The sequence below is a fragment of the Octodon degus genome, unplaced genomic scaffold, assembly GCF_000260255.1.
Source record: "Octodon degus isolate 3935 unplaced genomic scaffold, OctDeg1.0 scaffold00001, whole genome shotgun sequence".
In the NCBI taxonomy this organism is placed as follows: domain Eukaryota; kingdom Metazoa; phylum Chordata; class Mammalia; order Rodentia; family Octodontidae; genus Octodon; species Octodon degus.
The window spans coordinates 821,081-836,525 of NW_004524577.1; the positions used below are offsets into that span (position 1 = coordinate 821,081).

General features: G+C 48.8%; 2 protein-coding genes across 2 annotated transcripts in view; one reads left to right on the plus strand and one right to left on the minus strand.

The window, feature by feature from the left end:
• LOC101576799 (cytochrome b-c1 complex subunit 2, mitochondrial) overlaps nt 1-661 on the plus strand; it is a 46,157-nt gene extending 45,496 nt beyond the window's left edge. Inside the window, exon 14 of the mRNA XM_023703284.1 lies at nt 403-661. Within this exon, the coding sequence (XP_023559052.1) occupies nt 403-486 (84 nt within the window). The 3' untranslated portion in view covers nt 487-661. The remainder of the gene's footprint in view (nt 1-402) is intronic.
• Nucleotides 662-1,522: 861 nt separating this feature from the next.
• Pdzd9 (PDZ domain containing 9) overlaps nt 1,523-15,445 on the minus strand; it is a 16,669-nt gene continuing 2,746 nt past the window's right edge. Inside the window, exons 3-6 of the mRNA XM_023703781.1 lie at nt 13,360-13,388; nt 12,930-13,109; nt 7,054-7,246; nt 1,523-2,242 (exon numbers count right to left, since the gene is read on the minus strand). Coding sequence (XP_023559549.1) covers nt 1,846-2,242; nt 7,054-7,246; nt 12,930-13,109; nt 13,360-13,388 — 799 coding nt within the window. The 3' untranslated portion in view covers nt 1,523-1,845. The remainder of the gene's footprint in view (nt 2,243-7,053; nt 7,247-12,929; nt 13,110-13,359; nt 13,389-15,445) is intronic.

Below are 15,445 nucleotides of genomic sequence, written 5' to 3' on the forward strand. Positions count from 1 at the left end.
CCCCTTGTCCACCCGCCCCGCCTGCAGAGCCCCAGGTCCCCTTGTCCACCCACCCTTCAGCAGCTGCCCTCTCGTCTAGAGAACCACTCTCCCACAGGTGCTGGTCGCACATCGGGTGGAGTGTTCAGATTCACATAAAAGAAAGCATGGCCATCTCACAGTGATTCTCACAAGAGACTGCTGAAGAAGTGCTGGCAGAGAGAGTTTTATCCATAAAGTCTAGTCTGTTTGGGTTTTGTTTTTTTTTTCCCTTGGTGCTGGGAATCAAACTCAAGACCTTGCACTTGCCAGGCAAGCGCTGTGCTGCTGAGCTATATCCCTGGCCCTGCCCATAAAGTCTTGAAATGTCTGCTTGATGATATATACTATTTCTTTTAATTTTCTGTATTCCTTTATCTAAAGGCCGCAAAGAAGTTTGTTTCTGGCCAGAAGTCTATGGCAGCAAGTGGAAACTTGGAGCACACGCCATTCGTCGATGAACTGTGATGCAAGGGAGCCAGACGTCCTGGCTGGCCGGCCGAGCGGCAAGTGCAGCCATCAGGAGCCTTTAGTGTGACACTGCTTGTTCTCCTTAGGTAAAATATCTTAAGAGTATAAATGCCGATAATTGCTCCCACCTGAGAGTCAATAAAATGTTCTGTTGAAATGTTTTTGTTACATTTTTCCTAGTTAATCAGCAACATTTGTTACATGCTGAGACCTTTGTTTTAGATATTTTCAAGGAGACAAGGATATACTAATTGATTAAATCCACTATCAATTAAGAAACATCAGGAGCTGGGCGTGGTGGTGGATGCCTGTAATCCCAGCACTGGGGAGGCTGAGACAGGAGGGTTGTTTGGAGTTCAAGACCAGCCTGTGCGACATAGCAAGACCCTGCCTCAAAAGGACAAAAAAACCCAAATTATTTCTGAACAGTTCCTTATAATTTATAAGGATACCTGATTTGGTTCACGTACTTCATTTTATGTCAGATTTATCTTCACAGTGGCAGGGGTTTTTTTCTCCTTCTAGTTCCACTTGTTTTAATACTGTCTTTCCTGGGCCAGGGAGAGAGCTCAGTAGAATAAGTGCTTGCCTGGCAAGCACAGGGTCCTGAATTCAGTCCCCCGTACCGCAAGAAAAAACTGTCTTTCCTGAGTAGCTAACTGTATCAACCCGACATTCAAAGTAACAGTACAACTTCCTGTCGTCTTTTGAACATGTTGCTGCCAGCTTGTGCCCCAGTGGCGCATGTGCGCTCCCATCCAATGGCCTGTACCACTGGTGGTACGAATGGACCTAATCATTCGTGCTGGTCTTTTTATTAATAAAATGACTGAAAACCCACCCTGGGAGGCAGCCACGCATTTACCGAGCTGGCACAGCCACCCAGCAGCGAGACGCACAGCGACAGCCCCGATGCGCGTGCACTGACCCGGAGGAGGCCTCCCACCGGGCTACGTTCCCCGGCCCTCCTCACTTGTGTGACTGGGTCTTGCAGGCTGCCCTGGCTGGCCTCAGGCTTGCTGAGCAGCTGGGACCACAGATATGCTACGGCCCAGCTGCCATTTTGTCTTAAGTAGGACATGGAAGTTTCACCAAAAAAGACCAAATATCCAGGTAAAACTGGTGTTTCCCTCAAACTGAAGTTCTGTGTTCAAACATTCAGGTACTGGGTCCTGTACTGCATTTTCTAAAAGATGAGAAAAGCTCTGAACAGCAGTGCTCTTTTATTGCTGCTTCTGTGAGACCTGCGGGCCCTGCAAGTCCTGCACCTCACACTTGTGGCCTCCGCGCTTCTCAGGGCGCCCTTACTCTCAGGAGCCCACAAGGCTGCGCTGGTGAGGAGCAACCTGGGTGTCCTCAAGACAGGCGCCATGCTACCACAGATGGGCAGCGCGCTGCTGGGCCCACTTGTCCTGGCTGACCTTCACCCTTCTCAGCTTTGGCGCCGTCCTCCAGCCAAAGTGCATCTGACGCAGAGGAGGCCGAGGAAGAGGGGCCGTCATCTGGCTCCCCCTGTATCACCTCCTGCAGCCTGTGAGTCCTCGCATCACCATTCATTTCTTGCCCAGCACGAGCAGTGTGGTTCCTATTTTTATGTTTGTGTTGGTCTCTGGAGATGGACGCTGGTACCCTTGCAGGCTGGGGTCCAGCTGAAGGTGGCTTCCTATATCTAAGACTGTTAGCTAGAACCCCATCTTCATTGTCCTCACTGCTGCTAACAGAATCCTCTTCTGCCTCAGTGTTCTTCGGTGTGCTGAAAGGAAAATAATGAATGAAATGAATTATTAGGCTGGCGAGATAGCTCAGCAGACTAAGCGCCTGCTTTGGCAAGAGCAGGGACCAGGGTTCAATCCCCAGTCCCGCATGCTGCACCGGCCCTTCCCCCCAGGGAACACTGAGCCAGGGGCCCAAATCTGGGTGTGGTGTGTGGTACACGCCTGTAATCCCAGTTGGCGAGGGAGCTGAAAACGAGGATCACCAAGAGTCTAAGCTGCGTAATGATACCCTGTACCAAATATGCACAAAAATTTACTAATATTGGCAGGCTTCAACCAGGGCGATAGCTCAGCAGTCCAGCACCTGCCTGGCAAGCACAAGCTTCTGAGTGAGTCTTGGTACCAATGTATTAGCACACAAACAGTCCCTGATGTCTTATAAACTGCTTCGGCTCATAAAATGAAATACAAACTGGTTGTAGTACTACCTTTCTGTATCATGAAAATTTTTATTTTCAAACACGCCTTTAAAGTTGAACGCAGTGGCACACAACTTCAGTCCCAGGGAGCAGCCTCTTGCTTCAGCCCCTGAATGCTGGGAGTCACAGGTACTAACCACATCTGTCTTTCACTCTTGCACTTAAATCTTTTGGGTTTTTTTTTTTCCATAATTTTATTGAGAAACAAATAGCAATGAGGTGGTTTCAAACCAAATTGGTAGGACAGTTTCAATAACACACACATTGCATACATTCTTTACTCTTAAATCTTACCTAAAACTCTCATACTACCTTAAAATGCTTCGCACAAATTTAATCTAGACTGCTGACCAGAATGTTAGGAGCCTTTAAAGGATGCGTTTATTTCACTGCATCCAGAACGACAAGTTCAACCTGCTCATTTCCTGAACTCTTCTTGTGGGCCAGATAGCAGTGACGGAGAAGATCACCAGTTTACAGAGTGGATTTGTTGAGGCCCCTTCTGCTCAGCATTCACTCTTCCCCCTGCATGACGTTGTCCAAAAGCTTTTAAGTCCCTTTTTATTTTGTTGTTACTTGCTCCAACTGTTGGTTTGATTGTTTTTTTAAGACAGTCTCGCTGTGTAATTCAGGCTGTCTTTAAGCTCACTGTGTGGCCTGGGCTGGCCCCAAGCCTGTGGCAGTCCTCCTGCCTCAGCCTCCCACATGGGGGGTGACGGAGCGCACCACCCTGCAGAGCCTCCAGACCTCCCAGTGCCACCAGTATGTGGCCTGGTGTTACGTGGCAGAACAAATGCTGTCTTCATCCTTTGATCAACAGATCCAAAACAAGCTGTGGCAGTCTGCACACTCCAGCCTGCTAATAGGAAACAGGGTTCCTCCGCACTGCCCTGCCCACGTGTCACGCTTGCTAGTGCTGCAGTCTTTCGCCAGTCTGCAGGTTTATTACTTCCAAGAACATAAGCAACACTTTCTGAACATTATGTCTTAGTAATATGCAGCTGGCATGGGGTCATTTGCTGAGAGCCCCAGGCTTAAACAGTGTGATTTTCTTTATTCTTACTTGGGCCCTCAGGGAGATTCAGAACTCCAGATTAAAACACTTTCCATTCAGACAGGCTCAGGACTTCCTAATGGAATTAACAGTTTAGTTACTTTTCTCAGCCTATAAGAGTATCATTGAAAGCTCTGTATTAGGCACTTTGGAAGGGGTAGTGGAGCTAAGCACTTACTAAACTGGCTTTAGAAAGGCCGTGGTGGGGCCCAGGGAGATGGTGCAGAATAAGCACTTCTCTGGCAAGCACAAGGGCCTGAGTTCAATCCCTGGTTCCACCAAAAAAAAAAAAAAAAAAAAAGGCCGTGGCCAGCAGAGGCCAGGGTTGGCTGGAAATGACACAATTCATCCTCCCAGGGCAGCATACGGAGTGCGTTCTCCACTGTACATGGCGCCACCTGCGGCGGGAAGTCTGCCTTCCCCTCACCCCTTCCACACAGGTTACCCAAAGCCTGAACCACATACTTCACTTCATTAAGAAAAGATTTAGAACGGCTTGGCATTGTTCTGTAAGTTTGTGGGCTTTAGCCTTGTACTCAAATGGGGCTGTTGTCTCGTTTATCTCTTTGCTTTTGAATGGTCAAACTACCATCTTAGATCCAGTGCTGCATGTGGCTATTAGGTCTAAGTGGATTAAATGTGAATAAAATTTCAATTCCTCAATTACATTCCCCACATCTCCGTGGCCAGTTGTGAGCTTAGGAGACAAAGTTAACTCCCTGCTTGGGGGACCTGCACCCTACAGCATGGTGTCCCCACCACGCTTAGGTACTTGGGCTTCTCTTTCTTACCTGTAAAATGACCGAGAGGAAAAGCATTTTTGAGCCAATCAAACAGCCTAATACTTCCAAATCCTGTTGCAGTGCCACCCAACAGTGGGCAGTGAGTTAAGTGTTCACTAATAGTTTTAATGATTTTTAATCAAATCAGGATGGGTCTGGTCACAGGAAAAAGAAATATTCTCCAGTTTGCCAGATCCAGAGAGAACAGCTATTCCCTTCCAACTCCACCATTACCACTTAGAAACACAGGTCTATCTTTCAGGTTTTGGGGAAAGAAATCAGAAATTGAGATTCTTTCCAAGAAATACTACATAAATGCCAAAACAGTTTAATGAAGAACATATATGTCATGCATGTATGTAAGCAAATACCTTGGCCACCGGCTAAGTGGCCCATGTGTCCTGGCTCCACAGGTCACGGCTCTTCTGGGTGTTTTCAACCCTTTGCAGCCCAGCAGAGCACAACTGTGGACTCTGTCAGACCTTTAGCCACAAGTCTCAGTCTCTGAAGTGAAACTGGCCTGTATTCCTTTGAGCCTGTCCCATGTGCAAAGATTCATAGCTATAACAACTAAGCTCAGAAACCTGACAGAATTAAAGGACACTCTTGCATCAGAGCCCTGAATTTGACACTAAAGAAAGGCTCTCATGCTGACCCATAGAAGAGCCCGTTAAATCAGGTACACATAAGCAAGCGAGCGCTCAGCACTTACTTGGGTGACTGCTTGAGATTCAAAGCTACTTCAAATTTTTCCTTTACTCTTCCAGTGCATAAGCCCTCTGCTCTGTGAAAATTTCATCAACGGTTCATTCCCTAGACAGTTTCCACCTTCATGGAATGTACACTTCACTGTGGAAACAGCCAACCACTGATGATACATATTGTCTGATCAAAGGTAAATGTAGAGAAGGTGAAGGGGCGTGGCGCACACAAGAGGTGGTCCTGTTTAAAGCCCCAGAAGCACACCTCTAGGAAAACAGCCTTTAGGGTGAGCACCTCTAGGAAAACAGCCTTTAGGGTGAGCACTGAGGAGAAAGCTTGCGTGCACGGTGCAGACTGCGGAGCAACCAGGCCTAAACTGAAGGCCAGGGAGGCCGGAGGGAGCAGAAGGAGGCGAAGCCGGATCTCAGCGTGCGTTCTAGAAATCCTAAGCTGGAAAATACCAAGACGGGACTTGCACTATGCTGGGTCGTCCTATGTAAGCATGAACAGGAGCCCCGAGGGGGTTCACAGGGTCCAAGATGACTATCCAGGACAGTGGCAACAGCCAGCAGCAGAAGCATACGCACACGAGGAGGAGAGGGTAAGATGACAAGTCTTAGTCATCGGTTGAGCGGGGAAGCCAAGCACACCCCTAAATATCTGGCTTCTTCACGTAGGCAAACACTGCCCAAGACAGCCACAGCCGGCTGTGGTGGCCCTGCCTGTATCAAGCACTCGGAGGTGCTGAGGCAGGAGGACGGCCAGCTGGGGTCTTCCTGGGCAGCTAGACTGGGGATGTAGGCCAATGCAAGAGTCCTGTGTTCAGTCCCCAGTAACACACACACACACAGGCTGCCGCAAAAATCTCTGGTGAGCTGGCATTCCATCTGAAGCTAACAGTTCAAGGAATTTATGATGCATGCAAGTGAAGATAGCAAGTGGGCGTTTAAATACACATGATACGAGCTTGGAGAGAATACACTTTCAAAGTGACTCGTGTATGGATGATACTAGAAGCCACAAGCATCGGTGAAATTGAGCCAACCTTAGGGAATGAAAACCTTAAGGAACTGATTTGGGCAGGAAAACCACGTGAGATAATACATACAAGAGTGGCATGGTGGCGCATGCCTGTCTTTGCTGCACTTGGGAGGCTGAGGCAGGAGGACAGCCAGCGTGGGCTACATAGTGAGTTCAAGGCCAGCCTGAACTACACAGGGAGACCTGTCTCCAAAAAGAAAAGTGTGGCATCACAGATGCCCTGGGAGGTGCCAGAGGTAGAGGTAGCGCAGCGGCTGTAAAGCGCAATGCCATCTTGAAGCCGGGTGAAGTAAACCCAGAAGTCACTGGAAAGGGGCCGGGGAGGTGGCGCAGTGGAATAAGCGCTTCTCTGGCAAGCACAAGGACTTGAGTTCAATCCCCGGTTCCACCAAATAAAAAAAAAAACATCAGAAGCACAGTATGAAGGTGTGGATGATCCAAGAAGAGCCTGTGGGACAGAGTTACAAAAGCCAAGTCCAGGTGGAGGTGGGCTGAGGACCTGGAGGGGCCGACGGATGGGACGCTGCTGGCCTGCCAGGGAGAGGGGCAGCCCTGAAGGGAGGGCTCAGCGGGCAGGAAGGGCTCGGGGCGCAGGAGCTGCCTGCGCCTGCTCGGGGACGCCCGCCCACCCTCGAGCGCCAGCTGCTCCAGCCCCATCTGTGTGCTGCCTCGAACCTTTCCAAAGATCTGACGTCAGGCCCTCCTCCTGTGGTCCTTGCCATCCGACAGTAGCCAGGACCCTGGGTTCACAGCCCCTAGTGCTGGTATAGCAGAGTTCCCAAATGACTTACCTAAATGTTACGGGGAGCTTTCTCTCAGGAATTAAATCACAGATCTCTTGCCACTCTTGGGGAATGTCAATAAAATCCCGGTAAACCTTAATTTGTAGCACTGTTCCTATGGTGATGTGTTGCAGAAGCTTTAGAAATTCCCGAAGCGTATAACCCAGCACATTGGCATAACCAACACTAATCAGAACATCACCTGGAGGAGGGAAAATATTATGCGTAAATCTAAGATAATGGGTTGAAGAGAACCGTGTCGACTTCGGCTTTATTCTAAGGTACTTCACTGTGGACCAAAACTAGTCTTCCGCTTTTATTAAAATGTTCCTTTTGGCCAGGACTGTGGCGCCTGATGGGAGGTGAGAAATGAGGACCACAAGTTCAAGGCTGAGCTGGAGAACTGAGTGAGATCCCGCCTCAAATTAAAATTTAAAAAGGGCTAGAGAAGTCGCTCAGCACTGCCTGGCTCAATTCTCCACATACCATTAAAAAAATAAAAATTAGGGGGCTGGGGAAATGGCTCAGTGGAATAAGTGCTTCCCCGGCAAGCGCAAGGGCCTGAGTTCAATCCCCAGTTCCACCAAAAAAATAAATAAAAATTAGAGTTCATCTCTTTGGCCTCATTGTCCTTTGCATAATGAGGAATGTTTGCAGGCTCCTTCCCTTTGCAGTGTAATGGAAAAACATGACTGTATGCTTTTGAGACAGCTGTGACATTCTTCCTGCAATGGGCTAAAAGCCATTTACACCCCGCACCATCCTTTAGGATTCTAGAAGTATATTTTTTCAAAGAAAATGACTGTTACTGGAAAAAAAAAACAAAAACCAGCTTAGACCAAGTGACTGGTGAATGACCTGCTCTCTGTTATCCCTGCCTGGCAACTCCAGTGCCATCGCAGCAAGCAGCCTGCATTAAACATCAAGCCTTTCATGTAATTTCCAGCTCCTGTGCAGGATTTGTTGGAACCACACAGGGTACATGGTTCAAAGGCATTTGACAGCTGGCCCCTGCATGAGGGTGGGCCTGGGTGGGGAGGAGACACTGTCTTGACAGCAAATAACCCGACTTCCCAAGTGGGAAAGCTGCAGAGGCCAGGGACCCGCGCTCACCCTTGCCAACACCCCCACTTCACCCCCCGGGGCAGGACCCCGACCTGTAGAGGAGACCCAGCCCCCAGCACTGCCTTCTGGGTCACTGAACCTGCAGCAGGCGATGCTGGGGCGACCGCTGCCCGCCCTCCCCACTTCCCAAGCCTGCTCCTACAGCTCTTTGGCAACCCTGTCACACCTGCCATCCTAAATTCAGGGCCTCAACAGGACTGCTTTGTGCTGCTCGCGAGGCTGAGCCCTGAATGCTACTTGCATTCAGAAAAGGCTTTGAGGAAGGAATACAAAAAATTTGATTGTCAAGGAGAGACCTGTTTTAGGCAAGACTGTAGTCATCACAGCTCATTAATACTGATGTCCTACCCAAGGGTACCAGGGATTTATAGCCGACCTGGGTCCTAGCATCAGATGTAGTTATAAAGGATGGGTCCACCGCTCTGTGTGGGAAACTAGGGACCCCAAATCACCATCATGCCGAGGCAGTTCAAGCCCAGCTTCAAGGAGAGAAGGACTGAAAGCACCTTTCTCCGATACTACACCCTAATGGGGTACAAAACTGCACTGATGCCCAACGAAGTTTCCAAAGATGCCATGGGGCCGGGCATGGTGGTGCACGCCTGCAACCCCTGCACTCAGGAGGCTGAGGCAGGAGGATCGCCATGAGTTTGAGGCCAGCCTGGGCTACACAGTGAGTACCAGGCCAGCTGGAACTACATACTGAGACCCTGTCTCAAAAAACAAGACTCAAAGAATGCCACGGACAGAGTCCCACAGTGCTAGATCCTATCAGAAACAAATTTCCATGACTGCAGAAAATGAATACTTGGGAGGATGGAGCAAAACCTCCACCTCAGTCTCAACAAGTAGCTGGGGGGAAAAAATCAACTCCAGCCCTGAAGCTAACCAGGGTGAGGGGCTTCTCCCAGCTGGCCGCAGGCTGCACGGTGTGAAACAGCTTTACAGTGGCGGGAATCCTCCTCGGGCTGACACACTTGCCCAGTGCAAAAAGCAGTGTTTATAGCTGAGAGCTAGGGCTTGGCTTTCTGCTTAATTATGTTGTAAAAGGGTGACTTTTATCAAGAGAGTAGAAAATAAACAGCTTAATTCCCTGGCCCCTCTGGCTGTAAACCAAAGGTGTCAGCGTAGCAATGTAATTACTCTAGCAAATAGATATTAGCGTCACCCTTCATAGAGATACCAGCTTGATATTTATGAACACAACCTCATTATGTCTTTTTTCTGTCTTAATGGGCTGTAGGGATGACATTATATAAACTTTGTCTCAGTTACCTACATTAAATCAACTTTGCAGCAGCCACACCACTACAGAAAAATAGGTCTTACTTCTTTTTCTCCATCCCTGCCTACATAAGGTCCGTGTGGCTGCAGCCCCATCTCCTCGGCTCCCCACTACAGCCATGTTGCCCCCGGGGGTCTGCACACAGCAGACCCTGAAGAAATGCTAAATGAACAAAACTATATTAATTTCTTAAGACTTTGGACATCAGAGCCTATTGAAGCCACACTGGCCAAGAACTTAAAACCGAGCCAGAATAAACTAGCATGGAACTAAACTAGAAAATCAATATGAAGACCAGATGTGGTGGCACGCGCCTGGAATCCCAGCTCTTGGGAGGCTGTAAACAGGCAGGTCACGGGTCCGATCTAGTAGTGAGACCCTGAAGACCCTTCCCTAAAATACAAAAAAAAGAAAAAAGAAAAAAGAAAATCAATACACAATCCCATCATGAAATACGAAAGAAGATGACTTCAAAAACACATGGTGGGGGCTGGAGAGATGGCTCAGTGGTCTAAAGCACCTACTTAGAACAAGCTTGGCAAAGCATCAGGGACCGCGGTTCAATCCCCCAGCACCACATGCCAGCCAGTCCCGCCCCCTGGTGGGCTGAGCTGGACACACACACACACACCACACTCTCTCTCTCTCTCTCTCTCTCTCTCTCTCTCTCTCTCTCTCTCTCTCTCTCTGTCTCTCAAATAAATAAAATAAAATAAAAAAATTAAAAAAAAAAAAAACACATGGTGGAAAAAGAACGCAGCTCGAGCCGGTAAGATGAGAGAAACGGCAGGTGTCCTCAACTGGCACCACCCGTCTCTTCCTGGCAGCTGTCAGGAAGGCTGCTTGCAGACTTTTCCTTACCATCAGGGGGTTCACGGCGCTGGACTCCCTGTATTAAAATATCACTTCTGGTTATTAAGCAACTGCCTGAAAGGTATGGGGTTTCCAGGCAGACATGAGTTCAAGTCCCAGGTCTGATCCCAGACTTAGGTGTGTATACTGAACAAATTGTGTCATCTCTCTATGCGTCTGTATTGATTATCTGCATTCCAGGAACGATGCAGACATCAAAGTCCACATTATTCATGGAAACACCTAGTACAAAGCCTGGGACAGATGCTCACTTTCTGTCTGCATACTAATCACGAAGGCAATAAATGGGCCAGGACTGTAGGTAATTCCTGTATTTCAAAGATGAATTCAGTCCAGCCTCTGCCTTCCAGGAGCCCACGAGCTATGGTCCAGCCTTGAGCATCTGTGTCTCGGGCTTAACCCAGTATCTGTCACCACCAGTGAGCTGGCTTTCCATCTTAAGCTAATGAGTTTGAGAAATCTGTGATATGCGAAAGTGAAGATATCAAGGGGGTGCTTTATACAAGCTTGTTTGGCCTGGACATGCGTAATGTACGGCTAGTACTGGAAACCACAGCATCAATGAAATTGATGTCTAAGAGCCTAGCGGGGTCTCACTCTAGCACCCTGGAGAGACCACACTGGTCATCCGGCTCCAGCGAGGCTGGGAAGGCAGAACAGCCCACAAGACCAGCCTGGAGCTCTCACTGTCTGGGCTGTGGTTGGGACAGGTGTCCCCCAAGGCTCATGTGTCAAAGGTCTGGCCCCCAGACAATGGCCCACTGGAAGGTGGTAGAATCCTGAGGGGGTGGGGCCTAGAGTCCAGAAGCAGAGTCCCTGGGAGAAGCCCCCTTGGGAGGGGTGGGGACCCCAGCCCTCCTCCTCCCCTCTCTGCTTCCTTGGCCCTTGAAGGTCTTCCTCTGCCACAGGGTGCTACCTTCTGTATGCCCAAAGCAACAGAGACAGCGCACCACAGTCTGAAGCCAGGAGCCACGGCAAATACATCCTCCTTACAAGCTTTCTCAGGCATTGGTCACCGTGACAGAAAGCAATGAGCAGAATCTGGGGGCTCTGGAACTGTCCTGGCGGTTTGTCTCTCAGCACCTAGGGGTGCAATGATGTGCAGGAATGACACCCAGGATTTGGGGGCAGAATTATTTAATGCCAGCCCGGCGCTGACTAGAAATCAGAAGGTCAGACCTGCATCACTGCTGGGTTAGGGCTTACGTGGGATCAGCAAGCAGGAAGTGCAGGGCAGAAGGGCTTGTCACCTGGGACAGCTACGTATCACACTCACCAGCCATTTCTAAGAAAAAGTCACAGGAACTGCACGGCAACTGTCGCCGGGGTAACTAACAAACTGAAGGGTCCTGGCTGGGGCAGGGCATCTTCCGCTATGGTGAAATGCAGAGAAAATCCGTCTGCTTTTAAGGTAAGGCAAACTGATTCCTAATAGTATTGCTTATCCACCTCATTTAATTCTGGGGCTTTGAACCCCAGCTGCACATCTCCTGGGCTTCTGTCTGTCGTCTGTCTATTTTTAAGAGCAGGAAAAGTACTGGGGACTAAGAACAGCTCCTGAGAGACAGGAGGGGTCCAGAATGGGTGTGCCAGAGAAGCTTCTAAATCAAGAACCTTCCTAGCGTCAACCCACACCAGCTGAACCAGGGTGGGCCCAGGGCTGGTGAATGGCCTGGCAGCGCTCCCCGGGGCTTCTCATAGACACCAGGGGTCCTAGGAGTCTTTTTGTTTTCGAGACAAGGTCTTGCTTTGTACTTCAGGCTGGTCTTGAACGCACTATGTAATCCAGGTTGGTTTCAAACTCATGGTGATTCTCCTGCCTCAGCCTCCTGAGTGCTGAGAATAGAGGCTGGTGCTACCACAGTTATCACAATGATTTATTGCTTTATTTATTTATTTTTATGCATTTAGTGCAGGGTCGACAGAGTCAAGCTTGTAGTGATCCTTCCTGGTTTTCAGCCTCCCAAGCTCTGGGTGCCCCCGCGGGCGGGGCCAGAACAGCAGCCCAGGGATCAAAGCCCTGGCCCCTTCATCTGCCTAAGCAAGCGCTTTAATCTGCTGAGCTATCTGGCCAGCCTATTCTTATTAAAAAACAAAAAACAAAACAGAAAAAAAAACCAGTCTAGCCAGGCATGGTGGCACACACCTGTAATTCCAGCACTCAGAAGGGTAAGGCAGGAGGATCCTTGTGAGTGGGAGGCCAGCCTGGGATACCTAGTAAGACCCTGTCTCAACAAACAAAAATAGAGGGCCAGCCAAAGAACTCAGCAGATTAAAGTGCCCGCAAGCAGGCTCAGGGGCCAGGGTTCGATCCCCAGGCCTGCCTGCTGACCCCACCCCAGGAGTGCACTGAAAAGGCAATTAAGACTGTGTGTGGTGGCGCTCGCCTGTAATCCCAGCTCTTGGGAGGCTGTAAATAGGTAGATCACTATGAGTCTGACCTAGTAGTGAGGCCCTGAATACCCTGTAGACCCTTCCCTAAAATGGAAAAATAAATAAAGATTTAGGGTAGCCAGTGATAGCCAGTGGCGTCCCATCATTGTGGTTCTCTGCCTTGGTACCTGCCGCCCCGACTGAAGGGAGGCCGGGCAGCCCCAGTCACCTGGCTGCAGTTTGCCGTCTCTCGCTGCAGCCCCCTTCTCGATGAGGTGGGTGATCTGCAGGTAGGGGCCATGCTGCATGATGATCAGGCCCAGGCCCAGGCTGCCCACGGTGAGCTTGGTCTGCTTCGTCTTGCTCAGGTTGTGCACAGAAGGCTTGAGCTTTAGCCTGCCGTGTCTGCCTGAGAGAGAGAGACAGCAGCGTGACCGCAGACTGCTGGGACAGTACATGCCCTCCCTATTCCGTGGTTTCCTGGTTGGTAAAATGAAAGAAAAAGAAATTTGTAAGTGCCACAAGAATTAAATGAGACCACTCAAGAGCTTTTTCACAGTGCCTGACGTGTCCCTGGGTGCGTAATCCATGTCAGTTATTATTATTCAATCACTTAGACACTTGGCTGACGCAGGCATGCCGGACATGGTGACACACACCTGTACTCTCAGCACTGGGGAGGCCGAGGCAGGAGGACCAGATCCCTGCAAGTTCAAGGCTATGCTGGGCAACAGAGTAAGTTTGAGTTCAGCCTGAACTACATAGCAGGACCCTGTCTCAAAATAGAAACAAACAAAAAGTCAAAACTTGATGCAGTGTGCTGAGACTATTCTACCAAGGTGAGGCGAAGACATGCATCTCTTGCCCGGGGACTCTCATGACCCAGCAGAGGAGCCAGCTACCAGTCAGTTAGGGAAACACAAATTCATAGCAAGCAATAACAAGCTGTGGAAGAAAAGGACAGAAGATCTGAGGTAGGTGTAGCGATGCAGGCCTGACACACCAGCACTTGGGAGGCTGGGCAGGAGGGTCAGCAGCTTGAGGCCAGCCTGGACTACATAGTGAGTCTCTGAAAATAAAAGAAAAAAGAAAGAAAACTCTGAGACTGAGTAAAAGGGGACACCAAAGTGTTATCTGGGAAGGTAGATCAGGCTTCACGGTGGGGTTAAGTATGAACTGAGGTTAGAAGGATCAATAGGAAATAGTTTTTATCCTGTAACCTTGTCAGTAAGATCCATTGTCAGTGTCAGCCATGTGGATGAGTCGCAGCCATTGCTTGACCAATTTGCTCTCTGTGAAAGCCTGAGAGAATGTTTTCTCTCCAAGTGACTCCTTAGGCACACTCTACATCATAGATCACGTTCCTCTTTGGCCCCATAATCTCCTTGATCAGAAAATTTGGAGCGCAATTGAGTTACATGATGTTACAGTACAGGTTCTCCTATGTCCTGAGTCCTCACTGACCTTGAAAGGCTAGGGCCAAAATGTTGGCTGTCCTTGCAGCCCTTCTTTTTCTCTAATTTTTGGTCTGCAAACTTAGGTCGTTAACCCTCCATAAGAGAAGTTTATTATTATTACCCTACAACATAGGCAGTTGAGCTTAACCTCACTATCTGTCTGAATATCAAACATCTTAGGCATAACGTGGAACAGGTATTTTCCATCAAGTATTGATATATTAATCTTTAAGTCCCTACAGAATATGAAGAAAAAAATTTTTAAATATATTTTTTGTTATCTTGCTTTATCTTGGTCTTAACCATCCAGCAGAAAAGTATAAAAACGAAGTATAAAATGTAAAGTCATATTATGCTGAGCTGTAAAAGGCTCAAGTCAACAACTCCTGACATTGCCAGTCCTACAGAAAACCCACTACTATTATGGACTACTGAACTACATTGGAATATTTTGCCGAATTAACGCACCTACAATATTTAAATGACAATGGAATGAATACTTTTCTCTGACAAAACTAAACAAAATAGGGGAATACAAATGAATGACCATTTGTATCTGTATATTCAAAATAGGATAGATATACAGCTGCATTTTCTTAATTCAATGAATAGATTTGTTCTAATAGTGTTTGTGGACAGGATATCATGTCTGCATCTTGTACAATGAATAACCACTGAGACAACAATATGCAATGTATTAATTATTGAAACTGTGCTAGCAATCGGTTTTTAAACTGTCTCATGGCTATTTGTTTTTCAATCTTTTTTTTTTTTTTTTTTTTTTTTTTTTTTTCAGAACCGGGGATTGAACTCAGGCCCTTGTGCTTGCCAGGGAAGCACTTATTCCACTGAGCCATCTCCCCGGCCCAATAAAATTATTTTTTAAAAAAGGAAATAGTTGTACAAAGGAGAGTGGGAACGAGCACAGGGTACCCAGTACTCTGCCAGGGTGGCCTACCGAGACCAGGCAGGAGGCGAGGGGCGGGGAGGCCGGGTGGCTGAACGGGGAAGGAGAAGGGCAGCGGCCTGGAAGTAAGTGGCCGGCCAGATCCAGAAAGCATTTGGGCCGTGGAAGGGAGTGGCGCACGTTTTCCAGAGAACCGAATCTCACAAGGTGGGTCTGAAGACTGAGGCGTGAGGACAACCGGCTTTCCCGCGAGGAAGCTTGCAGAAGGCTTCTGCCAGTGCCCGGGAGGTTTGCGCCCCGCGCTTTCGGGCTCCGACACCCAGCGCCGTCCGCAGCCTGCGGGCTCGGCCAGGTCCGCGCGGCCGGGGGCTCCGGGCGGTG